We start from the raw sequence: 27,986 nt of genomic DNA, 5'->3' as shown, positions 1-27,986 counted from the left end.
AATTTGTTTGTATACTATTCCTTTTCAATTTTATGTTTCTCTAAATCTTGTTGTTATCTCCTTTATTCTATAGCCCTGATGAAGACCTGAAACTCAGGTCGAAACGTCGGCATAAAATAAATAAATATTGTTTTGTTTATTTATGTTGTCCTTTGCTGACCGCAACCCCCCCCCCTAACAAACTTCTCCAATTATTTTAATTAATAATTATTTTTAAACACAGACAGCAAAGTGATAATAAAAAAGAAAAAAGACTTTCATTTGTTTAATTTTTTGGCTGGTGCCAGGCACTGGATAAGGCAATAAATACAAAATGGTTTTATAAAATAAACATTATATATTAAATATCAACAATAACAAAAACTTCACTACGCTCTTCCTTTTCGTGAATTTGCATTGCTGAATAAGTAATAGCCTTAACTTCAGCTCCTTGAGGGTGCTTACCAATCATAAATGTCTCACCAAAACCTTGAGCTTTGATTTTAAGATTCTCCCTGTCAAATTCCAATATCCTTATAAACTGAAAAATAAAATAAACACAGTAATGTTAAAAATATAATATAATAATCAAAGTATTATGTTATATCAGTCATCAACATATTGTGTAATACCAGACACCAATATGTTTTGGGTAATATCATTAACCAATTATATTGCTTTATAATTTTTTATGTAAAAAAAAAGTTTACTTTCCAGTTCAACCTTTCCCTATGACACAATCTTATAAGTATAATCTTATCACCTGAAATATCCTAGAGGTGAGGGAGTAACCTATCTCAAAAGTGATGATAAGTGATTTGATGCCAGTTATCACCTGGAATATTTAAAGGATATGGTGATGACTCTGTCACTCAATGGACTAAACAGAATAGTGGAAGTGTTTTAGGGGCTCAGAAACCCCGCAATGATGACCATTTATAAAAGGGTAATTATGAGTAGACATCACCTGCGTGGAGCTAGAACCTCATACAGCCTCAGACAACTGGCTCTACTGACGGTCACAAAGACCTATAGAACAGTGCTGCATCAGGCAGCACAGGTACTAGCTGAAGCGATGCCCCTGATCCTCATCCTCAAGGAGGATATTGTTAAAAACAAAGTAAGGAGGGAGAGATTGGAAGCACTATCAGAGGGGCTCTCAGGGAGGATTGGTGAGACCTCAAACTTATGGAAGAAGATGCTGCAGGAGGACTCAATAGAAGATTAGAATGGACAGAGGTGGTGAGCCTGAAGGACACTAGGTTGAGAAAGTTCTTCCGCACTGTCCATAAAAGATTTAAAGCTAATTGAGTCCTCCCAGACTACTGGGTCTCACAGATCCTGACAGGACATGGAGAGTTGGTGACATGGTGTCCCATGAGCGGAGTCCCTGAAACAGTGGAACACATAGTAATGGACTGCATTGCCAAGAAAGGACACTGAGCCTTTCTTATTATATTTATATCTTATAAATATAAATCCAGACATCTATCATCTCAGAGAGGAAGAAATATCAGTAAGAAAATATGATATATGGAATTGCAATGTAACATAAATGGACCCTTCTGATCAGGGCAGATTGCTAAGGCGGGTAGGGCCGGGGACTCAATCTCATAACCTTCCGGTTGGTAGAATGGCGCGTTATCACGCTGCTACCGTGACCTCTTACAGTAAGGGATGAACAGTGCCTTAAGGTTTCAAAATAAACTATTATATAAAATATTAAGACTGAAAAAGGATGAATTAAGGGACCTACACCGGTAAATATAATTCAAGTTATAGCATAGCAGCATATAAGATGGGCATGTAAGGTTGTAGGATTTAGTAACGAGCGGATCCCTGAAATGTTAATGAACATTGAACCGACAAGTAAACGTCCCAGGGTTAGACCGAAACAGAGATGGAAGGATTGCATTAAAACTGATTTAGTAGCATTGGGTTTGGAGGGGCATCAGTGGAAGGATATATGTAGAAAGCGTTTAGTGGTATCGGCATCGAACCTTTGGGTTCGCTAGGCCTTCATTATTATAATTTTTTTTTAACTCAACAGAAAGTATAATAATTAAACTTAAGTATAAAAAAAAAAAAAAAATGCAAAATAATTACTCTGGGTACAAAGAATGGTTCAGCTGAAAACAGAAATAAAAATTCATCTAAAAAGTGATACAACAGAGAAATTAAATCATCGGTTCCTTCAGATTCAATTATGTGCGTTTCCTTAAGTTCAACATAATCCAGCTCTGTCATGTAGCCAAACATGGCAACAGCACATTGTTCAAAGGCTTCTTTTAAAGTGTCTCCCCAAGCATGTAACCTAAAATAAGAGGACAAAATTAACATCCAAAAGATGCTCTACAAATTCATAAAAAGGTTTAAAATATCACTAACAAAGAATCAACCAGTGATAATTCATTACACTTAAACAATATCTGAACAAAAAAAAATATTTGCATTATCAAAACAATTCCTAATTTGTTGCTATTTTTATCAAATATAAAGGTAAAAATTAATGCTCTTTCAGATATAAACTGAAATTTACTAATTAAATCTGAGTACTTTTGATGATCTTTCAGTCCCAAATTTTTAATAACTATTTTTTGTGCTATAGATACAAACCTCCTTCATTTATTGGAATGGGGAGACTTGAGTACATTGATCATAATGTACCTCAGAGATTACCCTTCATTTTTCATTCACCATCAAATTAATGCAGAGTCCATCAGTTCTATTTTAATTCATTTGTACTATTTAAACTTTACTTGTACATAACCCATTCACTGCTTGATACCACTATCTTATTGCATACTACACTTACTGCAAAGGATTAGAATTATTCTCAGGATAAAAACGCAATAAATATCACTGAATAAATATGCAATAAAAGATATGTGGTTACTTCACTTATACTAATCAGTTACTGCATTTCTAATAAGTAAACCAGTTTCTATGACTAAATATTTAGCATTTTAAGACATTAAAGTTAAGAAAATTATTGTATTTACTTAATTTTACTTAATAAGATCATTTTTGCTCATTATAGTGATATAAAAATCCCCAAAAATGACTTCTTCTTTTTTTAAGATACCACATTCTAACTAAATACTGAAGTATAAATGACCATTATATAAAAGTGAGGAGGGTAGAGGTTATGAGGTTATGTGAAGAGTGTTATGGTGTCATCTTAGGAATTTCGATTCAGAAAAGGGACCGTTTTCAATCCAGCCTGTATGAGTTCAAATCTATTTTATAGTGGACCCATGGAATGAATTGATTCTCCCGAATATGGCTAAGATAAGATGTAATCTGTAGGATATACATCCCATCCCACATGGCAGAAAAGGCTAGAAACAAGACGAAAAAATGAGAACGATAATGTAACCTAATCTAATGTAAACATGGTGTATACTTGGGGATAATAATAACATGGGGAACACATTTGTCAATACTCGGCTACTTTAGGCATCTAATCTACAATAAATTAAAATAAAATGAAAAATAATTATTATACTGGAACTGAATCTCTTAGGAACAAAAGCTGCAAACTTAACAGATTACTTATGGTCTTTTTATTAAGTAGTTCTATTTCAAATAATTAGATTTCTTATATTGTACAGATGACCAGAAGATTCAGATTTAAGGTGAAGAAATAACTGATTTTTGACGTTAGGGAAGAGGCATTATGGATAGAAATAGGAAAGGAATAGTAAAAAGAGAAGGAACGGACATAAAAGTATTTTACAAAGGAAGCGATTCTATGAGATGAATATCGATTGGAAGGGTTCTGGTGTTCAAGGAATGGATAGAGGAACACAAGGTAAAGAGTGAGAAGGTTTATAATTTCTTAAGTATAGAAAGAGGAGAGAAAAAGGCTCCACGATCTAGTGTCCATCATGTCACCTGTAATCTTGAAGTGACACTTTATAGATTTTATGATTTATTATACTGTGTTCATATAGAACACTCAGTATTGTAAACTATTCTAATTGTACTAATACAACTTGCATTCTAGCCATTCATAATTCAAGTTCCATCTCCATTCCATCATTTCAGGAACAAGGCCCAAAACAAGATAAGCAAGGGCCTTTCAGAGTAATCTAAAAACCACTTAAAAAAAAAAAAATATTACAGCAAACAAGGGTCACTTGAACTGGCAGGTGGATGTGTAAAACTTATGATACGAATCAATAGCTGACGATTCTCTCATAATGTATATGTGAGTACACTCGCAATATGAAGTGACAATAGTAACATAGTAACTAAAATAAATATAATTAAAGAGGAGTCATGAGATACTGATAAGTTAATCTAAAACAAGAAAAGAATAGTTTAAGTTGAAAAAATCTTTTAAAAAATTAATTTAGATAATGAACCACTAAACAGCAAAACATCATAGACAAAATTTTAATTGTTGGAGTTAGAGATTAAATGAGAGTGAAGATCACAACTGCTATCCAATTTTTATCAGCTATAAGAGTAGGCTTCAACATTGGCTAAAGTTTAAACTGACTATCCCCACATAATTACACACCGATAACAGCTTCACTTCGACTATCCAGTCTCATAGATGGGTAAAAATTAGCTATAGTAGAAACTAATAGCTAAAATTGCCATGGACACGACCCTTAATCATGAATGAACCATTGATAAATAAATATTGTATCCATGCTAAATTTAGCTATTAGTTTCAACTGTAGCTAATTGCCCAACTCTGGCTAGTCTTTAGATTTGATAAAATTATGTTACGGTACTGCCTTAGGTTTTAAATCAATGGGCACATCATATGAAACTGAAGTTTGAAATAATACAATAAAGACCAATAAACTAGATATCGTTTTAATGATACAATACTTACTGAACGTCAGCTGTGTGATCCAAATCTGCAATTAAAAAATGATTTAATAAAATATTACACATATAACTGATATAAACAAACACTAGTAAAATATACTAACATTCATATTTGCACTCAGGTATTGGGATATCTTCACCATCAAATAAAAAACCGGCCATAATATTTTCTAAAAGAATCCTTTAAAACAACCAATTTTAAACTTTGATTACAATTGACATGAAGATTAACACGAGTTTAAAAACATTTTGGGAACCTCTCCCATCCAAGGCTATTTCGATATTTACATAAAGGTTATGAGTCATTAACAAAACATTCTTAAGGCAAATAGTAAAAATACTGACTCAGCTCGTTAATATGATATTATTCTGTCCAAATCAAAAACTAAATAACAAGTCTAAAGTAAAAAACTCAACTTTGATTGTTGTGTTTTGGTGAGGAGATATCAGAGCCCTGTTGGCAGCTCGTTGGCCACGCTACAGTTGTGTTTTGTGCCGGCTCAGGGGAGTTGTGAAATTGTGAATTGGATTGTTATTTGAATGTCGAGATTCTAACTTTTCTAAATTTTCTTATAAATCCTCAGATATGGCACTCCTAAAGTCTAGGGGACTCCGCATGTCTCCAGAAAAGCAAGAAACTTTATTAAAACTCTCTATTCTATCAATTACTGCAATTTTGTGTAAGTGTCATGTATTGTTTTTCTAATTAAAAAATTGAATATTTGAGATGACTTCGCTTAGGGACACTTCGTGGAATATATATTTCTATAATTTTAAGATTTGAGAGATGCCACTTGACTATTACCTAAAATTTAAAAAAATACTTTCTTATCTGCAATTGATTGTAACTGCTTTGATTTTTGACTTTGATATCTTTTATCTATATTTTCAGTTTTAACTCTTACATTCGTGCTTCGGTTTACAACTTGTGGCACAAATTCATAAAATTTATTGTTGTTATAATTTTATAAAATAATTTTACTATGTTACTGATAACTAATATTTGCTTCTCTGGACCTACCCTAAATAATTTGATGTTTCTTTAAATATTATACTTTTTGTAGTACTGAGCTTAATAATAATACTTGTATTTATTTTCATTTTTAGCATTTGCTACAAGGTTGTTTTCTGTATTGAGATTTGAAAGCGTTATTCACGAATTCGATCCTTACTTTAACTACAGAACTACACGTTTTCTGGCAGAAGAAGGGTTCTATAAGTTTCATAACTGGTTTGATGATCGAGCATGGTATCCTTTAGGAAGAATTATTGGAGGTATTTTATCTGTTTGTTAAATTTTTAAAAAATGATAAGCTCTTTGATTCATCTTGATTATTTTCTCATCATCTGTATGGCTAATATTTAGTTGAGGTTTTCCTTTCCTAAACAAATTAAACATCTTTCTATTATTAAATTAAATTATACTCATAGCTTAAAAATTTTTCCTTTTAGCTCTTCCTTTCCCAAATATGGTTTATAATGACCATCTGGGGGGAGGGTAGGAGGAGAGTAACAATAATATTGACATAATATTCAATATTATCACTTCAATTATATTGATTGTGTAAGGGTGTTGGTGTGAGACGGATGAAGTCAACACAGATACTTATTACGCTTAAATTGCATTTTGATAATTTGATTCTACAGATGAACCAAACAATTATTTACCTTTTACTGGAATTGATAAAATTGTTTCTAAATTTTAAGTAATTTAGGTAAATGAAACCCTTTAATAATGCTTCAATCATTTAATAATATTAATGCAGTTTTGATCGTATAAACCATATTTAATTCAGTTAGAACTATTTTTTCAAAATAATCAACCATAAGAGTCAAAAGTATTTGTACATTTGGCTGTGTGTAATATATAAAAGGAAGATGGGCCGGTTTCAGTTAAAGAAAAAATCTAACAAATTAAACTATTAAACTATGTGAGCATTTTCTCCCATGTTGCATGGCTTCGTTGGGGCTCAGAAAAATACCAACACTAAAATAAGGTAGCTAAGTAAGAAAATAGATAACATGAAATAAAAGTTAACTAAGGTGTGGCCAATTATGATTTAAAATTTATATAAAAATGAAAAAAGTAAATTAAAGATAATAAAAATAATATGTACAGTGAGAGGTATAAATAAACAAGGATTACAAGGTAATAAGGTATTAAACAATTAATAGAAACAGAAATAATAACAAATAAAAAAGAAATATAAAAATAAATTACACAATAAAAGACAGAAAAAGAGGAATATGAGTAAAAGTCAAGAATAAAGGCAAATGATGAACAAAATTGAACACCCGCCACACTGAATACAGGTAAGCACATAAATGAAGCTAAAGGCAGAAGAGAAGACTAAACAGAATAGAAAACTGGGGTGAGAGGGATTGACAGTTAGCTAATAATATATTACTTTTGAAAGCATATAGATACAAAATAATGTTAAAGTAAAGATAATATTAGGAAATTTAAAATAATATTTTCTTAAATTTCTTAATATTATCTTATATATAGGCCGACATCAAATGATAATATGCACAATAAGGGTGAAAAATTATCTAAAAAATATATATGGATAAAATAATAAATTTACTAGAATGAATACAATAAATATAATATGGTGAATAAAAGAAAATATACAAAATTAAATTGAGGTACAAAGGTGTGTAAATTATAAAATAATAACGTTAATTATAAATTTATAATCTTAAATACTTCCTTGAGATATGATATGATAAATTTTAACAAAAAGTGATGTGTGATAAAAAATTTTGATTTTTGTTTTAATATGAAAATTGACTAATTAGGGAAATTGTTGAATTGACATGGGCAGAATAGCCTGCATGAAGTTGTGTTTTTAAATTATTTAGTTATAAAATTGTATTAATATTGACCCTGAGGATGGCCGAATTTGCCGAAATGTCAATCTTGTAAAGAAAATAAAATGTTTTGAGACTATAATGGATAAAATTTAAATTATTTATTTAAACAACATTAATTATAAAGTAAAATGTAAGTGTAAGGTGGACGTAATAGATGAATATAAAATACAGAATAAGTATAAACGGTAAAGGATGGATAGTAAACATAAAATATAAAATTATAAATGTAGGTAAAAGGGAGAATTATGAGATAAATATAAAAATAAGTGGGAATAATGTCTGCTCACATTTTATTATTATTCAGAAATTCACTCTCTTCAGAATTTTCGGAGACTACACTTTGTGGCAAAATGGTTAGACTCAGTTCATCTTATATTTAAAAATGATCTTACAACTCTTAGCTTTTCCCTAAATTATTGCTCGCTGAACCCAAAGAAATATTTTAACAAGAAGCACAAAATAATACAGATTATTATTATTATTATTATTAAAGCACTAATATTCTTACTACTACAAAAAACAATGATAAGCAATTGTTATTAAAGGGTTATGTTTTCCAAGTTTTTATAATAGCAGTTTTCATGTTTCAAACATAAACCTTAAAGGATTCCTTCTTGAATCCATACTCCTGCATCTTGCTGCTGCTGCATTATGTATCAAAATTATCGGAAACTTTAATAGTTTTTCCATTTAAAAGAATTTCACGTCATCACTTTTTCAGAACTTCTGAGCCAACAATAAATGTTTATTACTATTTGTTCGTTTTTTGACCGTAACCCTGACCATTTTCTTATATTTAAATTTTTATGGTCAACTATATATACATATATATAAAATTAAGATTGTTCTTGATGATGGCCAGATCGGCCAAAACATTGGGCTTGTAATTATGTTTTAATAAAGAAGGTTGAGACTATTTGGATAATTTTTGTTATGATTAATAAAACTACCAGTCTCACGGACAAGATAATAAATGTCTTAATTTTTCTTCATAATTGGAGAAAAATTATCATGAAACAGTGATCCGATTGGGTGATTAAAAATGATAACAATCTAAAGATAAAATTATTTCTTGGGTTAAACAAAATCCTAAAAAGAGACAATTATTAAGTACTGATATATTACTACTAAATTTATTTATTTATTTATTCATTGAATTATTGATAGATTGAAATATGTTGATATTTAATGGAGGCAAAAAATTAAAGTGTAAGATATACGGGAATTGAATCCAATATTAAACTCTTTTATCAATACAATGACCCTAAACATATAGCATTACCTACTAGGACTTGGCTGCTGAATACATACCCTAGTGTTTTGGAAACCCCTCTCCAATCACTCAACCTGATTGAAATTTAATTTTCTGAGCCCACTTAAAGATATTAGGAAATAAAATATTTGAAATAAAAATAATCTGAAGGTAAAATTGATTGTTGGGTTGAATAAAATCCTAAAAGAGACAATTATCAAATTAGTTGACTCAATGCTAATTGAATAAAAAGGTCTACCAACCAAGTATTTATTTGTTGAATAATTAATTTAACTCTGTATTTAATTTATTTCATTTTGAAATAATTGAATGTATTTAAAAGAACATAATTTAACACGTATGTTGATATTTTTTTATTATGTTAAAAATTTGTAAAATAAAATTATTTTTGTTGTGAATTTTGTTATTATGTATTGTCCTCTTAAGATTACAGGACGGCTTAGTAACTCTCAAAAATAAAACAGATATATCAATTAAAAAAATAAGTAAGAATAAAAATCTTGATAAAGTTTGAATACAGTTTTGAATCTATTTCTGTTCAATTATGGTTTGTTCGTAAAAAAACAAACAAAAAAAACAATTAAATAAATTAATAGTTCTCAAGCTGTTAATTATTGTAATTAACACCTAATCCAGTTATTAGTACTATTCAAAATGGTGTGGGATTCAAGTATTTTTTTTTTTATTATCAATGGTAATGTTATATTAATTAAAAAAAAAAAAAGCTCTTGATGTGATAAGGATTGGTCTCCTATCTATGTTCATTCCTTTTCTTCCTCCATTTTGTTTTCCAATTTATCATTGCTACTCTTTATACCCTGTTTTCAAAATATCCAGAAATATTTGATTACCTTAAGAAAACAAATGTGGATAATTAATTTGATTTATTTACATCAATTAATGTCACTTACTGTTATTGAATTTTTTTTCCAATTTTATTTAATTTATGATTTATATATTTTAATATTAACTATTAATATGATACCAGCTGGTTGATTGCTTGCCTCTGACCCCGAGTCCCTAATTTGTTTTTGTTTTTTTCATTTTTATTAACGTATCTGAAATTACAAAAAGTACTAGTAATAAGAACAATTATTTGATAAAAATACATCGCGATTCTTGGACTGATATATTTTTTCCCTTTCACTGAATAAATTATTTTAAATTTTGTGTATATTCGTTTATAACTTAAAATATTATTTTATACTTGAACCTTCAAGTTTTTTGCTACTTTTACCTGAATATTAAGAACGACTAAACTAATTCATATCAAATACTCATTATTACGTTTTAGCAATAGTACTACGTTTAATGCATACTACTCACATTAAAATATCAGGAATTAATAATTTTTTTTTGTATTTTGATGCAGTTTAGAGATAAGATATAATTTATATTAGATCTATTGTAATACATTTTATTTATAAAATATTGACAAGTTTGATAATTTATACATTATAATTTGCTTGATCTATATTACATCTAACAAAATACCTCCAACCTAGCTGCAGTTTTCCCTTTACCATTAAAGATAGTCTTCAAATTTACTAGTCTGACTATTAATTAATTAATTATGATTAGTTACGATTTATTTGCTTTTGTTCTACAGGTACTATTTACCCAGGGTTGATGGTGACATCAGCTGTCCTATATAATGTTTTGCAGTTTGTAAACATCACCATTGAAATCAGGAATGTCTGTGTGTTTTTGGCACCATTTTTTTCTAGTCTTACCACGATTATTACATATTTATTGACAAAAGAATTAAAGGTAAGTAAGTATATCATATATGTTTTATTATATATGATTAAGTAATAATTTTATCGAAAATTAGGGTAATGGCTTATATATTATCGTTGTAGCTGTGCTTCACAGTGGATGAGTTACCAGTAACCTGAGAAGCAGAATAAAGTGAAGATAATTAAATCCAATTACAAAACAAATTGTAATAATTCTGTTTTTTTTTTATGTTGCCCATCCCTTAAATAAGAAATAAACTAATAAGTGAAATGAATTAACTTTTTTTTTTTAATTAATTCCAATAAAGAAGTAGATTTGACTATAACTTCTTATTTTTATCAATAATTTCTTCTTCATCCCCTTTAATTAACAATTTATAAAGTTAACCTAATAATATTGTTAGTGTAGTGAACCTGCTGTCTGAAGTTGCATTAATTAGTTGAAATTTTAAAATTCCCTAGATCAAATACTATATCACTTCAGCTACCAAAATGCAACCATCATTTTCAACGATGGGAAACATGAGACTACCCTCGATATACAAACACCAGTGGTTCTGTGCTTGCTTGTAGTAGCTACACAGTGAAATACGCATACACTCTTCTATTTTTAAATATATATTTTTATTATCTAATTATACAAATTGGGTAGTGCGGTGGCAGCGTGGTAAGGCACGATGCTACTAATTCCAAGGACCCGGGTTCTAATCTGGCTGGACAGAGAATTGTTTTCTGTTACACTGTACTCCTGGGTCCACCCAACCTCACCAATTGGGTACCCTGAATTGGATAAAAATCAGGCAGTCTTGCGTGATTCTGAGACCAAATCACCTCCTTGCACAACCGTTGGTCTAGTAACATTACAAAGTACTGAACCCCTGACCCTTCTTAGGTTGTAGTGGTACTGATTTTAATTTTTTTTTTAAATTATACTAATTAAAATTAGTCTATTTTAATCATATATTTTTAAATATATATAGTATGGTAATAAAAAAAAAACTGCTTATATTGGTTATGTTAATTTTATTTTTAATATAAATTATTTTATAAAGAAATTTCCTTTTTGAGAATATGAATATTATCCAGAAATAATCTGGAGTAGTTTAAGTAGTTCTTTATTAAAATTTTATTTTGCTGAGAAAATATATATCAAAACATTTTACCTATTACTCAATGTCTGAAAAAACCAACAAAAAAAAATCATAAATTTAGGTTTGCTTTTCTTTCTCCATTACCTGAGGTAAAAGAACTATAATAAAGTATACGAATAATAATGGTAATTAGTAAAAAAAAAAAATTTGATATCTTGTTTAGTTTATTCATTTTTTGGCCCCTGAAATTCCAAAACGTGTTTTTATGACAAGTACCATTGAGATATTTTGTACGTGTCAGTTATTTTTGATGCCATTACTAGCTATCTTCAGAAGAAATTGTTTCATAGTGGGAGTTTTGGAATACAATTTACCAAAAAAAAGCCTAGTGAATCTAAACTAACTTTAAGTAGTTCTTGATATTTTGTTGTTTTTATAAAAAATGCCTTTGTATTGAATTTTAGTATTTTTAAATGGCATTTATTCTGTTTTAGGATTCAGGTTCAGGGCTTGTTGCCGCTGCTATGATAGCTATTGTGCCTGGCTACATTTCCCGTTCCGTAGCGGGGTCTTATGATAATGAAGGTTAGTAGTTGGTACTATGTGTATATCTTTTATTTATAAATAATATTTAGTTACGCATTAGAAACCTAAAAATTTTGTGTTGTCAAAAATCGAGATTCCCAATAATTGGTAGTAAAAAATACAAATTAACAGGATTAATAAATTATATTAATATCTAGGATTTTCTATGGTATTAAGAATTCAGCTTATGGTTAGTAGGGGTCATGAGAATTATTTCTGCATCTATGTCTTTTCACTCACAACAAACTTTGGCGAAACAATTATATTTTTTCTACTAAGTTTTATTAATTTTATGGTCTGCCTTTTTGTTTCATATTGAACCAATCATTCTTCGCACACAAGTTATATTGGAATTTCGCAAACCAGTTTGTTTGTCACCAGTTTACATGTGTATACTGATTCCGTTTTTTTTCTTTACTCGGAGGTATTATAACACTATTAGTACAAAAACTATTTGAAATTTTTTGTTTAGAAATATTATCCATTTGACATTAGATGACAAAAATAAATATAATTATCAAACAGGCCTAAAGTCATTGTTTTTATAACAGCTCAAGACTATTTTTTTTCTCAGGAAAGTATATTGAAGAAACATTCTGAATAAATCAAGTGTTATTGTATTAAATTACACTAGCATTAAGCTTAATGTTTGTTTAATAATTAAAAAAATGCTGCTGTCTGCGCATCACACAACTTTCAGTCCTCCCCCTCCACCCTACTTTGAGTTGAAATTAATCCTCCCTCTTTTCAGAACAGATATTTCTGTATAATTCGCTTGGGCAACACTTCCCAGTACTAATTTTCCAAACGAGCCTTTCAGTTGACATATCGACATAGTCTAATTTTAACAGAAATAATATTTCTCATTCCAGTGTTTTAACATTTTTCTTTTACAAAATTATGACAGCCAATGAGGACTAAAGAAGATACAAACAACTAAAATAACAAAACAAAGTAAGAGGATAAGATAACATGAAATAAAAGTAAACTAAGGAATGGGCTAAGAATGATGTAATTTTTGTGAAAATTTATATAAAAATAAACAAAGTTAATTAGAGAAGGTAAAAGTAAGATGTATAGAGAAAAATATAAATAAATGAGAATTACAAAAAAATTTAGACATATAATGTAAACTGGAATAATAAGAAATAAAAAAGTACAAAAGAGAAATATAAAAATACAGTACACACTAAAGGTATAAAATAAGGGAAATAAGCAATAAGGTACCCACCTTCCAGATTGAAGAAAAGTGCAAGAATGAGCTTGAGGCAGATGTAAGTTATCAACAGGGTAGAGGAGTGGGGAATTTAGTTGTTAACAAATGACATTATATTTCAAGCAAAACAATATAAAAAGATAAATATATAGTTGACTGTAAAACTTAAATATAGGAAGCTGATCAGGGTTGCGGTCAAAGAAGAACAAATAGTTTATAACTATTTAATGTCGCTTTGAACAGCCCTGATGAAGCCCTGCAAAGTGGGGCAAAACGTCGGACATTAAATAGTTATAAACTATTTGTTCTTTTTTGACCACAACTCTGACCATCTTCTTAAAAATATAAAAAGATATTTCCTTTATAATGTAACTCCTCTCTTTTATTCTATTTATCTTCCTCTCTATTATTTATTATTATTATAAATTCCATGAGACCTTCACAGAGAGAGAGAATGTTCACCTTGTGAGACCTCTGGAGAATAAAATTGCCAAATAAATGGAATAGGATTTTCAAATGAAAGAAAATTGTTGAATGGGGGGGGGGAGGGAGGGAATAGTTATAATATGTTGTATTTAGGGTATAGAAAATTATTGATTTTAAAAGGAAAAAGTAGAAAAGCATTTTATTATGTTATTATTTTATTTTATTATCAAATGTTAAAGATAAGTTGTTGTTGTTTTTTTTTCTAGCAATCGCTATATTTTGTATGTTGTTGACATACTATACTTGGATTAAGTCTGTGAAAACTGGAAGTATACTGTGGGCTACACTTTCTGCTGTCGCCTACTTTTACATGGTAAATGCCATTTTATATATATTTTTATTTATTTTCTTTTATTAATTTTTAACCTAGTTCTTTTATTTTCTAGGTATCTTCTTGGGGAGGTTATGTTTTTCTAATCAATCTTATCCCGTTGCACGTTCTGACATTAATGATAACTGGAAGATTTTCTCACAGAATATATGTTGCCTACTCCATATTGTATTGCATTGGTACTATGTTGTCGATGCAAATTTCATTCGTTGGTTTCCAACCTGTTCAGTCTTCTGAGCATATGTTGGTATGTTTATTCTTCTTTAATTTATAAAATTTTAGTATCATTATTAATTATAAGTCATAGCATTTATAATATTTGTTAAGATCTTTTGGATCTCTGTATCCTGTCTCTAATAATACTTTCACTGCTTAACATTTTCCAAAATCCAACAGTATATCTTAATGATCATATTGTATCATTATTTTTTATTAATAATGATGTTTAAGATTTTCTCCTTTTGATGCAGTGTAAGTCTAACCTTGTTAAATGGGCCTTGGATATGCAATGAGATCCTGACACTTTTGCATTGTAATACCTCTGATGCTTAGACTTTTTAAACCTTCGTAATAGAGATTTGATTTCTTAGCTTTTTTTTTTTATGTTTACTCTTTAAAGAGGATTTACAAAAAAATTAAAAAGATTATTATTTAATGTAAAAAAAATAATGCCTAGCTCCTATAACCTACAAACTTAACCATAAGTTATTTGCCGCAATAAGTACGTACATATTAAAACCAGAAACAACAATTCTTATTTTTAAAACAATACTGCTGATGTAAGGCTTTGAAGTCTGGGGAGTGGCATCCTTTACGAAAAGGTAAAATTACAATAATTTCAAAATAAAGTCTTTAGAACCGCTGTGTATGCTTCTTGGTTTGTAAGAAACAGTTTTTTTTTTTTTTTTTCCTTTTCTTACGTCGGCCCAAGTCTCCTGTTGGAGTCCTACACTACCCTGTTGTTATATTATAAAAGAAAGGAACTGAGGATGTAAATTGTTATTATTAATTTTTATTATTTAATTTAATTTGTTATTATTTATTTAATTTTAAAAATATAATTTAGATTCTGCTATAAATTTCCACAACGCCTGAATAGTAGCCCTATCTATATCTGCCAGCCCTTGGAGGAAAGCGCTATTGTTTTGGATGAGGGGGTATTTAATCCTGTATTTGTCATATCTACTGCAATCGAGTTGCATGTCGAACATTTATCATTATTTTTAACTTTGATTAATGTTAAGCCGCGATTTGTACGACCGTGGTTAGTTCTTATTCTTGTATGTAAGACTATATCTTTTCTGTTTAGCTTAACATTAGTGTTAGAGAACCATGGGCGTGGAGAGACATTAGGTTGGATAGTGAAATGATCTTTCCCTTTTAAACTTGACTACCAGGCATACCTATCCTGCCATTCACTTATGAAGTATTTTTTTATCCATCTAAAAATGTAAGAAACAGTTAATTGCATTGAGAATTCCAAATGGAATGAATAGAAGGCTACAAAAATAAATGGTTCATATAATTCCACTCCCAGTTACTGGCAGTTAAAGGAGCAGTGACTTACAACTTGGGAAATTCAACCTCATCCAGAAGACTGAAGCCTAGGCTGCAGGACATCCTGTTATAAGTTCTATTTTTATCAATTCTATTATTGACATTACTACAATTTTATTTTGTATTTTTTCCCCATTAGAAGTCAAATCCATAAATATCACTATTTTATCTTAATTTTTTTCTTCCTTTCTTATAACATTGTAAATAGTTAGGGTTGTCTTTTGTACGAGACTATACTCCCCCTCCCCCATAATAAATTGCTAAAAAAGAAGTAACAGTTATATTAACCATGTAAGGCCCACCAGGCCGATCTGGTGTTCAAGAAAAAAAATATATACCCCTGTAAATGAAAAACGATACATGTCGACCTCTCATAGCGGAATCCTCTGTAAATAAGACTTATGTAATTTCAAACCTACTTATGTGTAAAACTAGGTAAATGACCTAGGCCTCTTTTAGTGAAAAAATGCTAGATCCCTTGAGATACTAGTTATATAGGTTACACTGTATATATACAGTGTATATATAAGATATACTATAGTATATCTATTGAAATAAACTATGATAACCAAATTTTTATGTTTTAGGCCTTAGGTGTTTTTGGACTATGCCAGTTACACAGTCTGGTTGATTACTTAAGATCTAAACTTACACCTGCAGATTTTGATGTTTTGTTCAGGTCCATGATAGTTGCGACAGCTGCTCTGTCCGTTCTCGTTGGAACGATCCTTACTATTACAGGTTTGTTTAAAAAGTTTTTTTTTTTCATTAATAAATTATATATTGAAAAAAAAAAGAAGGAGATACTAAGTCATATTTTCCTCTCAATTTGTTTCAAAATATTCAAAGTTATTTAATTGTTTCATTAAAAAAATAAATAAATAAAAATAGGAAGGAAAGATAAAATCTCCAAACAGTATAAATACTTGTCTGACACCAACTCAATTTATATATACATTTTCAATCCTATAACTCAATTTGGAAGAGTTGTAGGAGTGGGGGAGATCTTAAAAACCTCAAAAAAATTAATTGTTGTGGTCTAGGGTCTGGTCGACATAAATGAAATTGAATAGTTTATTAATAATGATTATGTGCTCCCTCTTATAGCTTAACCCGCTCACTACCTTAAAAAAAAAAGTGATTTCTTTAAAAAGTGCACCATGAGGCAACAGGAGCTCACTCAATCAGACCAGCACTGTTAGGATTGTTCACTTCTCTAAGCTCCTGATCTCCTATTACAATATAAAAAATTTCCTGCTAGAATTGACCTGTTTCCCCCACCACTACTTCCTTTTCACCCTCACATCACAAAATAAATTTACTCTTTTAAATTTTTTTTTTTCTTGAGTTGTAGAACCTCGGTATAGAAGTTTCATTTAAAAAATGTTGAGACCCTCAAAAAGGTGCATTTCCAACACTAGCTGAATTCATAATTTGCTACCACCAATTGAATTTTTCCACAATATGCATTTAGAATTTAGTTTTTCATGCATGAATTGTATTGAACTCACTAACCCTTTATTTACTGATTTATTTTTCAAAGTTTTTTAAAATTTGTGCCAACTTAACTAGAACTAACTAAAAACACTTAATTTAGGTGCAAATATACACTATAGCGCAATTTTTATCTAAGTCATTATATAAGTAATTTTGAACTTTTAAGTTTTGACAGGATTCAACATAAGCACTATTTTTGTAAAATTAATATTATAATTTGAATATGTTACATCCCGAACAGTCAATGATGAGGTCTAAACTTAAGTTTTATAGAAGTAAACATTTCGCACTTTTCTTGTGATGTGAAAATGTTGGCCAGTAGCACCTAGTGTCCTGAAAATGTTAAAAATTTAGCCAGAGAAAATTTTAAAATAAAATAATTTAATTTAATTATTATTTAAAATGAATTAATTGCTAAGTAAAAATATAAATAACATCATTATTATTGTTGGGGCGAGGGGCGTTTTGTGAATGGAAAAACCTACCTCTTCCCCAGAGAAGAATTGTTCGCTGGTTCGGGTGATACAAAATAAAAAACGGAGGACCTGAAATGAATATTACAAAAAAACAAAATAATAGAGAAAAATTAAAGAATAAAAAAACCCTTCCAACTGATATAAAAATTTAATTAAATTAAAATATAAAGAAATTGAACTTTTGCTTGTCGTTACAAAAAAAATAAAGAGTTAATTGTGAAGTAAAAAGAGAAAATATTTCGATATATATCTATGAACAAAAAAAAACAAATCAATTTTCTTTACACAAGAAATAATGAGTAAATTAGTAAACAAATAAAAAAAAAAATATGAAGTTCGGTGAAAGAATGGGAGAAAAAGGTCACTCACAGTAGATGGCCGGGGGGGTCAATATGCGCACATCGATTATATATCTCACTTCCGCAACATCCGTCGTCATCCAGATGTTGATGATTGGTTGAAAATTGGGTGGGTGAGAGTCCTGAAACGATCCCTAAACATTCTTATGGCCTCAAAAGTGGTGAGCCGATGGGTACCTCTCAACTCTATCTCAGCCTCTGGACTCTGACTCTAGAGTCAGACTGCAGGCTGTAGACTCCCTTATCAGTCTGTATACAGGCACTAATTCCATTGCAACTCGCAATGTTGTTGTATACGGAGCCGCAGTGATGTATTTATATTATACATGCGTACCACAACAAACCTCCTTAACTGCGTAATAAATACTAATTTAATTTTAATTACAAAATAAAAACTGAATAATTACTTTAAAAAAGGAAATTAACTTATAATTAACCAAAACATAAAAAACCACTTGGAAGTAAAATTAAACTAAATTAAAGAAAAGGAAGTACACTTTTGGGCTTTAACAATTATTGTATAATACAGACTGCATGCATTACATATCTTCATATCCACATAAAACCTGATGGGACTAGGTAGTACCAACTGTTAAAATAGTTTATAATTATACATTATTCACTTATATAGTTCATATAATATTATAAAATTTTATTTTATATATAATCTTTTCAACTTCTTGAGACTTGTGTTTACTTTTTTAAATAAATCAATTGGTATTAAAGTTAAATCTCAGCACCCTTTATTATATCATCAACAGTCCAACGTTTTGCAAGCTATTCTGCCCAGGTCATTAATTACAAGTCAAATTACCGTATTTAGTCGCTATTTCGTTAATTTTTGACACTTTTAATTTTAGATCAATTTAACACTATCAACTATCATATAAACAAATAGAAACGAAATGTTAGACAATTGTTGATGTAATAAAGAATGTTGAGACTTAACATGTTACCTATTGATTTATTTTAAAAAATAAAATTTTATATTATATATAATCAACATTAATAACTAAAAATTATAACACTATATTGCATATCAAATAAGTATTTTACACTAGCGAACACATAGATAATTTTCATCCTTCTTCCCATGTTGCCTTCTAACTAATTTCACAGAAGTGGACTTCCAATTTCCAATGGGTTTTAGAGTTTTAAATTAATACAGTACCATGAAAAGACTGTTGGGATTTATAAGTCCCGTCAGTAAATAAAGGGTTAAAATGAAATGTGAGTGGTATGGTTGGATGTTATAAAAAAAAAACAAAAAAAAAAAAAAAAAAAAAAAAACCTAAGACTGTACTAAGTTAATGGTTATTACAAAGTTAATAAAAGATCCTAACGAAGGATCTATAATTGTTGCCGATATTATTACATTCTCACCCAGCTCTGTTTATGAAATAATTTGATTATGTTATTAATTATTTATTTTATGCTGCACTATTATTATTACTGTAATAACCCGGTGAAAATCAACCCATAAAGTGTGTGGGAGGAAGTATTGTTACTAGACCAACTGTTGTGCAATATTTGGTCAGAAAGATTTTTTACCAAATTAAGGGTATCCACTTACTTAATGCGGCTGGGTGGACGCCGGAGGGCTCTCTAATCCACAGGGCTGACTCACAGCTACAATCAAACAGAAGATAATTATAAAAAGAATATGGTTGTTCGATGTGTGGAGTGGCGATAAAAGAAAAACTCAAATAGTGATTAAATTATTTATATTGAGCCACTGTTTCACCCCACATTCCAGGGCTTCATCAGGGCTAAAAAATGCACAAACACTTAAATGATGTAAACATAAATGAATGAAAAATTAAAAAGATTCCTTAAAAAGGGAAGAAATATAAAATGTAGATGGAACTAAAAGATGGAAAAAGGGAATAAAAATAAAGAGCAGGTTAGGAAACGTACCTAAAACCTAGTACCTTTTAGTCTGAAGGGAATCTTCCTTTATTCTTGATTTTATTCTTATCCTCCTTTTACCATCTTTTAGGTTGTACTGTATTTTATATTTCTTCTTTTTTTATCTGATATTATTTCCATTTCGATTAATTCTCTAAAACCTGTTATTATTCTTTTTTAATTGTTTTATTTGACTGATTTTTTTAATATTATTTATTAATTTTTTCCCCTGGTCCTTAGAGTTAATGGCACAATTCCTTACTGTTGGACTATCCACTCCCACTGTTTGGATGTTATATTCCATATTTGCTTCATTATTTTCATTGAAATAAATTATATTTTAATGATTGGAGAAGTTTGTCGGGGGGGGGGGGGTGCGGTCAGCAAAGAGCAACATAAATAAACAAAACCATATTTATTTATTTTATGGCGACGTTTCGACCTGAGTTTCAGGTCTTCATCAGGGATTGTGGCGTAGAATGTAGGCTAGCAACTGCTAGCCTGTGCTATCTACACCTCATTATAAATTATATTTTATTTTTATAAAATCAAGAATAGTGATATAAAAAAATATATCTCAATAAATTATGGCTAATACGTCATCTATTTTCCAGGTAAAATTGCCCCCTGGACTGGGCGGTTCTACACTCTGTTGGATCCGTCTTATGCCAAGAACCATATTCCAATCATCGCTTCTGTTTCTGAACATCAACCGACATCATGGTCGTCCTTTTATTTCGATTTGCAGATATTGGTCTTTTTGTTTCCTGCAGGCCTTTATTTCTGTTTTGCACATTTGACTGATGCAAACATATTTTTGATTCTTTATGGAGTTACAAGTATTTACTTTGCAGTAAGTTTCTATATTATTAATGCTTACTATAGACTACAAAAGTTTTTAACCTAGATGAATTTGTGTTCTGACAAAGTTGATTCTTTTTTATCTCGGTCAAATTCCATTTAATTAGCCTTATTTGTTTGATTTATGTGAATTAGGGTGCATTTTGTTTAAATATAAAAAAAAATCTTGAAATTGTTTACATTCATGATGGTATTTTATCAGATAAATCGGGTGCACATAACTTTCATTTTCTTGTTTCGAGATGAAATTAGTCTTTCTTCATTTCAGAACTGCTATTTATTTATTATTCAGGATGACAAAATTTCCCCTTACTATTTATTTCATATATAGGTAAGTGAAAGTAATATCTGACTATTGTCATAACAACCTTGGATAGGCGAAAACATTTATTTTCTCCTTTTGCTAATTATCAAACGCTTTTATATTCAGCCATCATTTAATAACAATGAGGGATAGTTAATTTTTTCAATTAAATAAATTTAAGGTACTTATACAAATAACCTTCAGACTATTTTATGAAGATGAGACCTAACTTATTCTAAGACCACTTGATTATATACTCAGATGATGATTTTATTCAAAATATTTAGATACACTTCCGGGAAGATGGTAACCAAATGTAAAATCAATGATATGTAGTGGTAATAGCGGTTAGTCAAAGTTGCTGTAACATCCCGGTCATGGTTATTTGAGGTGTGAAAAATGAATATCAGCTTTGTTCCTGCATGAAATACAACAGTTTAAAAAATATATAACAATGTAGTGTACTATGCAATAGGATTGGAAGAGGTTGAGCACTCTCAGCTATTTCCGATTTCCTAGTCTCTCTTACCAGTTGAGTGGAAATCTTCTTTTCCTTTTTTTTCAATTATCAAATTCTTACATAATTCATATTTATCCATTTTGTATTAATACTGACAATGAGAGATGGTTAATTATTTTTAATAGACAAAATTAAATGTAGTCCAAAGGAAGCTTTTTTTTAATCGGAATAATATAGTTTAATAAATAAATTGTAAATATGCTATTTTATTTTTTCCATAATGAATTCTCATTTATTTCTAATTTTTTAGGGCGTGATGGTTCGTTTAATGCTTGTGCTGGCACCTGTTATGTGCATTTTGTCTGGGATAGCAGTATCTTCTATGCTTCAGATATACATGAAGCAAATTGACCCAGATAAAAATGTTGATAAGAAAAGGAGTAAGATGGAATCCAATTTTGTTATGAAAAGTGAGGTATAAAACTCTTTCAATATAATTATCTCCATTAAATTCACTGTTATTTATTATTTATTTGATTAGAATAAATTTAATATTACTTTTTTTTTTATGAAAAAACATAATTAAATATCTTCTCCCTATTATATGAAAAAGTTTTTAGTGATCATCCTGTAATGTTTTATTTTACATCATGAGTGGTGCTCTCTGTTAGGGCAGCGATGAAGTAGTTAGTTCTTCTACTTGCTCAGAGATAGCATCGCTACCGTACTCCCCTCCTAAAAGATATATCGGGTTAGAACATAAGTCCTTTCGGTTTTTTTAAGTGAAAGAAAACTAAGTATATTTTGTACATATTATTTATTTAAATTTACAATGTAATGTCCATTATTTTTGATTACCTTACCCCATCTCTCCAATAGCTGAATAATCCCATATTCATAGAATGTCTGTGGTTTATTAGCAAAAAAGTGATCAAGGTGCTCCCTGACACCCTGTTCGTTTACAAACCGTTTTCCACTTAAGGAATTTCCTAGAGACTGGAATAAGTGGTTGTCACTAGGAGCAAGGTCCGGTGAACAGGGAGGGTGTGGCAAAAGATCCCATCCAAGGGCTAACAATTTATTGCAGGTGACTAACGAAGTGTGGTGCCTAGCGTTGTCATGGTAGAAGACGACACCCTTTCGATTTGCTAGTTCTGGGCGTTTTCTTCGAATCGATTCATCCAATTTTGTTAATTGTGAGCTGTATAGAGTGGAATCGATCAACAGCAAAAATCACACCCTTGAAATCCCATATACAGAAAGCATTATATTGTTTGGGTGCAATCCCACTTAAGATGTGGTTCGTTGCTGGGTCACGATCACATTGCTGGGGAGTGGAATCGATCAGCAGCTCATAAAAAATCACACCCTTGAAATCCCACATACAGAAAGCATTATATTCTTTGGGTGCAATCCCACTTAAGATGTGGTTCGTTGTTGGGTCACCAAGATTTTTTTCCTACCACATCGTAGACAATCCACTTTTCATCCTCTGTCACAAGTCTTTTAAGAAATAGATCGTTTTCTTGACATTTCCGCAATGAATCGCTAACGGAAATGGGTGTTGCTAAGTTGGCTTCGGTCAGAGATTGGGGAACCCTAGAAATGATACATCTAAGACCTCTGCAATGTCTCGCACTGATTGGGGTGAATTTTTATCGACTATCACCTTAACATCAATAGTTTCAATTTCTTGTAGGCAACCAGGTCGCAGTGCATCGTTTATGTCAAAATTCCATGCTCGAAACTTGGCAAAAGAATTTTGGCATGTGCGCTCTGTTAAGGCATTATACTATTTGAAATAATAAAGCAAAATATGCCTATAATGCACGATATTTCCATCCATCTTCTCAGCTGGATCACGAACAAAATACTGACCTAATCTCAACAAGTGTCAACAAACATAACTGTTTACATATTACAAATAGGATAAACAATCCTCTGTTGGGATTACTTGCATCAGAAAAATATGATGTTTTAAAGTAAATACAAAAACTGAAAGGACTTATATTCTAACCCTATATTAGAGGTATTCGTGATGTGTTAAATGTGAAATGTTTTAATTATAGAATTGTGAGTAGCCCTATTTAAAGTAATCCTTTACATTAGCTCCCGCGAAAACCATTTTTTCCTGACTAGAGTGTACTAAGATAATCCGACTGTGGACGACTTAGGTTGGTTTACGATGTTAACTGTCTTTCAAGAGGGAAAATTTTCGTCCCTGCACACTTACTCCTTTCCCTCTCAGTTAAAGGTTAGGTTATAATGCATGACAATTTTCAGCGGCAGTTCTTACTATATTTACTTCTTCTAACTTATAAATATCGATATTTAATACATCTTTTGTACTTGTCCTTCTCTTCAATAATATAAAACTAAATTAATTTAAATGATCAAGTAAAATTTTTTGTAGACATGATATTCTTATACTATATTATCTAGTACTCACTAGAAAAATTTATAATTATAGATAAAAACAAATAACTCAGGAAGGAAGTTGAATAGTGGGGGAGAGGCAGGTTTCAAGATGTAATTACCATTTCCCAGTAGAAATTCCCCGTAGAGAGGAAAAATCCCTGTCGAAGTTGCAGGTAATTTATTTTGAAACGAACAGTTGGGAAACATATTTTGGGCATCGTTTGGGACCATAGGTACACTCTGGACTCTGGTATACTCTGGTCAGGAAAAAAAAAGAAGAAGAAAAAAAATAAATGGTCTTCTGCCATTTTAGGAGAGCTAACGTAAAGGATTACCCTGTTTAAAGTCATGTTAAATGTTTTAAGTATAGGATTATGAGCAGCCCCTAATATGACTTTAAATGTTAAATGCATAAGAGCTCCTAGCGAATTTTCTGAGCCACTTGCTTTACAATATTTCCTTCCACAACTTCACATTATTGTTTACTTCTAAGTTTATATTAAAGTAATTTATTACAACATGCCTAAAGTAGAAGTTGTGTAAAAGTTTGGCTTCTGAGTGTCTTGTTGGTCTTCTAACTTGTGAGGAAGAGAATCAAGACGAGCTAATTGACAACTGTCATTACACTATTACTATTGTCATCTATTGCTTTATTAGTTTTAAAAACATCCAAAACAGTACTAACACAAACTACAAGCAAGTAACCTAACACGACAACAAAGAAAACAGTGACGAGCTCGAGTGTTGCATGACATTGTTGTCCATTTAACAGACCAAGAAACAGACTCTCAACCATAGTATGTATTATAACATTTTAACTTGGTAAAAGAAGAGGGAATATTTCTCCATTTAACATACTTCAACATTTTAAACTAATGGTCATGAATACCCTTATTGTATAAGGTAAAAGTTTTTAGTGATTACCATGTAATATTTTATTTTACACTTCAATTCCTACAAGGAACCATTTTATGTCAGTAAAATATTTCAAAACATAATTTCTTCACTCCCTTTCATGATTTTTTGTGAAGAGTGATATTGATTAGGTATTTAAAAAGAAAATTAGTCATTAAAGTTTTCTATCTGATAATCTTTCTCTGGAACAGCTTGCTATAAAGTTATGAAATTAAGGGATGGAGTTTTATAGAAAACTGAAATTGGAAAAATTAATAGGTTTGTTTGTTGTTATTTAAATTAATAGGTTTATCAAGACCTACAGTTCTAATAGTATTGTCAGCAGATAATAAATAAGTAGTTATTAATATTTTTGGTTCTAATAATTATTAAATACTTATAGAAATTTTTGATTGAAATAAAAAGTGATTCCTCGATGGATCTGACAATATGTATATAAATCTGTATGTACATTTTTCAAGTAAGATTCGACTTAAGTGAACACTTAAGTCAAATTTGAGAGTCACTTTCCCATGTATAGAATCAGGACTGCCTAAATATCAGTTAGTGTTTTTAACGATATCTGTTAAATTTCTAAATGCTATCAAAATTTCAGATTGCTACTGTTTTTGTTGGTCTAATGACGTTCCTGCTGATGACGTACACTTTCCATTGCACCTGGGTCACCTCTGAAGCTTACAGTTCTCCCAGCATTGTTCTCTCGGCCAGGACTCATGACGGTTCCCAGATAATTTTTGATGATTTCCGAGAGGCCTACTATTGGCTGAGAATGAACACTCCTGAGGTGAGTTCGTAATATTAATTTATTATATATTCAAAACATATAGTTTGACGATAAATTATTTTATGTTTTTAAGAATCTATGTTGATTTTGATTCATCTTCTTTCCAGAATGCCAAGGTGATGTCGTGGTGGGATTATGGCTATCAGATTACTGCTATGGCAAATAGAACAATTCTTGTCGATAACAATACTTGGAACAACACTCACATCTCAAGGGTCGGGCAAGCGATGGCATCCAATGAGGAGCAAGCTTATGCGATAATGAGAGAATTAGATGTCGATTATGTTTTGGTCATATTTGGTGGTGTTGTTGGGTATTCATCCGACGGTAAATATATTAATTAAATTTTTTATAATTTATTTAATGTGTTTGAATGTAGGTCAAAGATTCCTTATTTTGAAAACAATTTAAAAAAAAAAATGTACTAGAGAAAAAATTGAAGTATTATTAAGAAATCAATTTAATAATTTAAAAATTATTAAAATTAAATAAATTGAAATTTGATATTTTTTAACTCAATTCTCATATCTAAAAGATAGCTTGGGTTCAAATTAAAAACTTTAATATTAAATAGATAATAGAATTTTATAATATAATAGACTCTTTTCGCAGGGCTGGTTTCTAGGCAATCAGAAACAGACACTTTTACTATTCAACACTTAATTAAATTAATATCTCGTTTATACATGTATTTAAATTTAGTTATAACAAAACTAACCAATTTCATAGACTCTTCTTTTGATGATTTCCTCAATTAACTAACACTGACTGCTGACAATCTCTCAGTAAACAAACACTAACAAAACAAAGTATTGGTCCTCTTACAGTTTTTTAGTTACTTCTCATCCATCGAAGTGTGTTGTTAGGTGATCCAAACAAAGAGTCCCTTTTTCTTCTTGGGTGACTCTTGGTTGTCCTCTTTTTTCAAGATGTCCACCCTTGCTGGACAGAAATTAATGAGGACCTCCTCATCCTGGAAACATCACTTCCCAATCCCCCCCAAACAACGAATGCCTGCCAAAAACCAAAACCTGCCTTGAGGTTACATGTAAACATCGGTTGTCCCCCAACAGTTAGGGATTTTTCCAAATGATTTACTTTCTGAATATTATACTTTAGCACTATTTCTTGACTTCTATTTTTTCTTAAATTTACTGTATTTTCAATTATGATGGGAAGAGTTAAAATAGTTTTTATGGTATTTGAATCTGCTCAACATGGCCTTGATTTAACATGGTTTTGTTTTGAATCACAAATTTATTATAGACAATAAATATTGGTTGGCTTGCTTTTTGGTTCAACAAAACAAATGAACAATATTAAAATGATACATAAAATAAAACATATTAAAAACCCTTTATACATCAAAATATACTATTTACTAAAAAAGAGCATATATACATACAATATATATATCTTAAAAAAAAAAAAAAAAAAAAAATGCTTAAATTAGTTATACAATAGATGAATATCATCATATTCTCTTAAAAATATTTTGATGAAGATTATCAATTCTATAGAACATAGCTCCCTAAATTGAAGTCTTAGAATTTAGGTCTTAAACACAAGAGTCAGATTAAAGCGTTAGAAAATTAAGTATTTAAGGAAGATCAAAGAAAAGACCGTACGAAGAACAATACAATCAGCAAGTCACTATTTGAGACCTGTTGATAAAATAACGGAATATCATTGCAGTAGTTATTTCACCCCTAGTTTTTTATTACTTAAATGAAAACTCTACACTATTAACTATGTATAGTTGTATGAAGCATGCCCTCAACTGAATTGCCGGACACACTTCACTTTAGGTTGGCTGGTTGGGTTGGAGTGGACTGTATAATTGAAAAAATGAAACATGGTTAAATGTAATAAAATTATATTGGTTTATGTTACCAGAGGTGTAGGGGGTGACCGAAAGAAAACATTATGATTAGATTGTTAGTAGAATTTTGAATGACTGAGCTATGGAAATTGTAGATCTAACATTGAGGTGGTTGATGATGATGTGGATGTTAACTATTG

At 30.2% G+C, this 27,986-nt stretch overlaps 2 protein-coding genes across 2 annotated transcripts in view; one reads left to right on the top strand and one right to left on the bottom strand.

The window, feature by feature from the left end:
• Positions 1 to 317: 317 nt before the first annotated feature.
• Positions 318 to 5,136, bottom strand: Archease (protein archease). Its single transcript, XM_014425472.3, has 4 exons — positions 4,932 to 5,136; positions 4,832 to 4,856; positions 2,086 to 2,293; positions 318 to 520 (listed from the first exon to the last, which is right to left on the bottom strand). The coding sequence occupies exons 1-4, from the start codon at positions 4,987 to 4,989 to the stop codon at positions 341 to 343; spliced, it is 471 nt and encodes a 156-aa protein (XP_014280958.1). The 5' UTR covers positions 4,990 to 5,136; the 3' UTR covers positions 318 to 340.
• A 37-nt stretch (positions 5,137 to 5,173) lies between these two features.
• Stt3A (catalytic subunit 3A of the oligosaccharyltransferase complex) overlaps positions 5,174 to 27,986 on the top strand; it is a 28,985-nt gene continuing 6,172 nt past the window's right edge. The window contains exons 1-11 of the mRNA XM_014425471.3: positions 5,174 to 5,507; positions 5,935 to 6,102; positions 10,587 to 10,747; positions 12,302 to 12,392; positions 14,301 to 14,407; positions 14,481 to 14,672; positions 16,570 to 16,723; positions 20,837 to 21,075; positions 22,158 to 22,322; positions 25,776 to 25,964; positions 26,072 to 26,291. Of these exons, the coding sequence (XP_014280957.1) occupies positions 5,414 to 5,507; positions 5,935 to 6,102; positions 10,587 to 10,747; positions 12,302 to 12,392; positions 14,301 to 14,407; positions 14,481 to 14,672; positions 16,570 to 16,723; positions 20,837 to 21,075; positions 22,158 to 22,322; positions 25,776 to 25,964; positions 26,072 to 26,291 (1,780 nt within the window). The 5' untranslated portion in view covers positions 5,174 to 5,413. The remainder of the gene's footprint in view (positions 5,508 to 5,934; positions 6,103 to 10,586; positions 10,748 to 12,301; positions 12,393 to 14,300; positions 14,408 to 14,480; positions 14,673 to 16,569; positions 16,724 to 20,836; positions 21,076 to 22,157; positions 22,323 to 25,775; positions 25,965 to 26,071; positions 26,292 to 27,986) is intronic.

This window comes from Halyomorpha halys, unplaced genomic scaffold, assembly GCF_000696795.3.
Source record: "Halyomorpha halys isolate HHAL.00 unplaced genomic scaffold, Hhal_1.1 Scaffold517.1, whole genome shotgun sequence".
Classification (NCBI taxonomy): domain Eukaryota; kingdom Metazoa; phylum Arthropoda; class Insecta; order Hemiptera; family Pentatomidae; genus Halyomorpha; species Halyomorpha halys.
This window is presented reverse-complemented; position numbering and strand designations above follow the sequence as displayed.

Coding starts and splice junctions, on each gene's coding strand:
- Archease (XM_014425472.3), bottom strand. CDS start 4,989: ATGGCCGGTTTTTTATTTGATGGTGAAGATATCCCAATACCTGAGTGC. Junction 4,857..4,931: donor ACCTGAGTGCAAATATGAAT/GTTAGTATATTT, acceptor TTTTAATTGCAG/ATTTGGATCACACAGCTGAC. Junction 2,294..4,831: donor GATCACACAGCTGACGTTCA/GTAAGTATTGTA, acceptor CTCTTATTTTAG/GTTACATGCTTGGGGAGACA.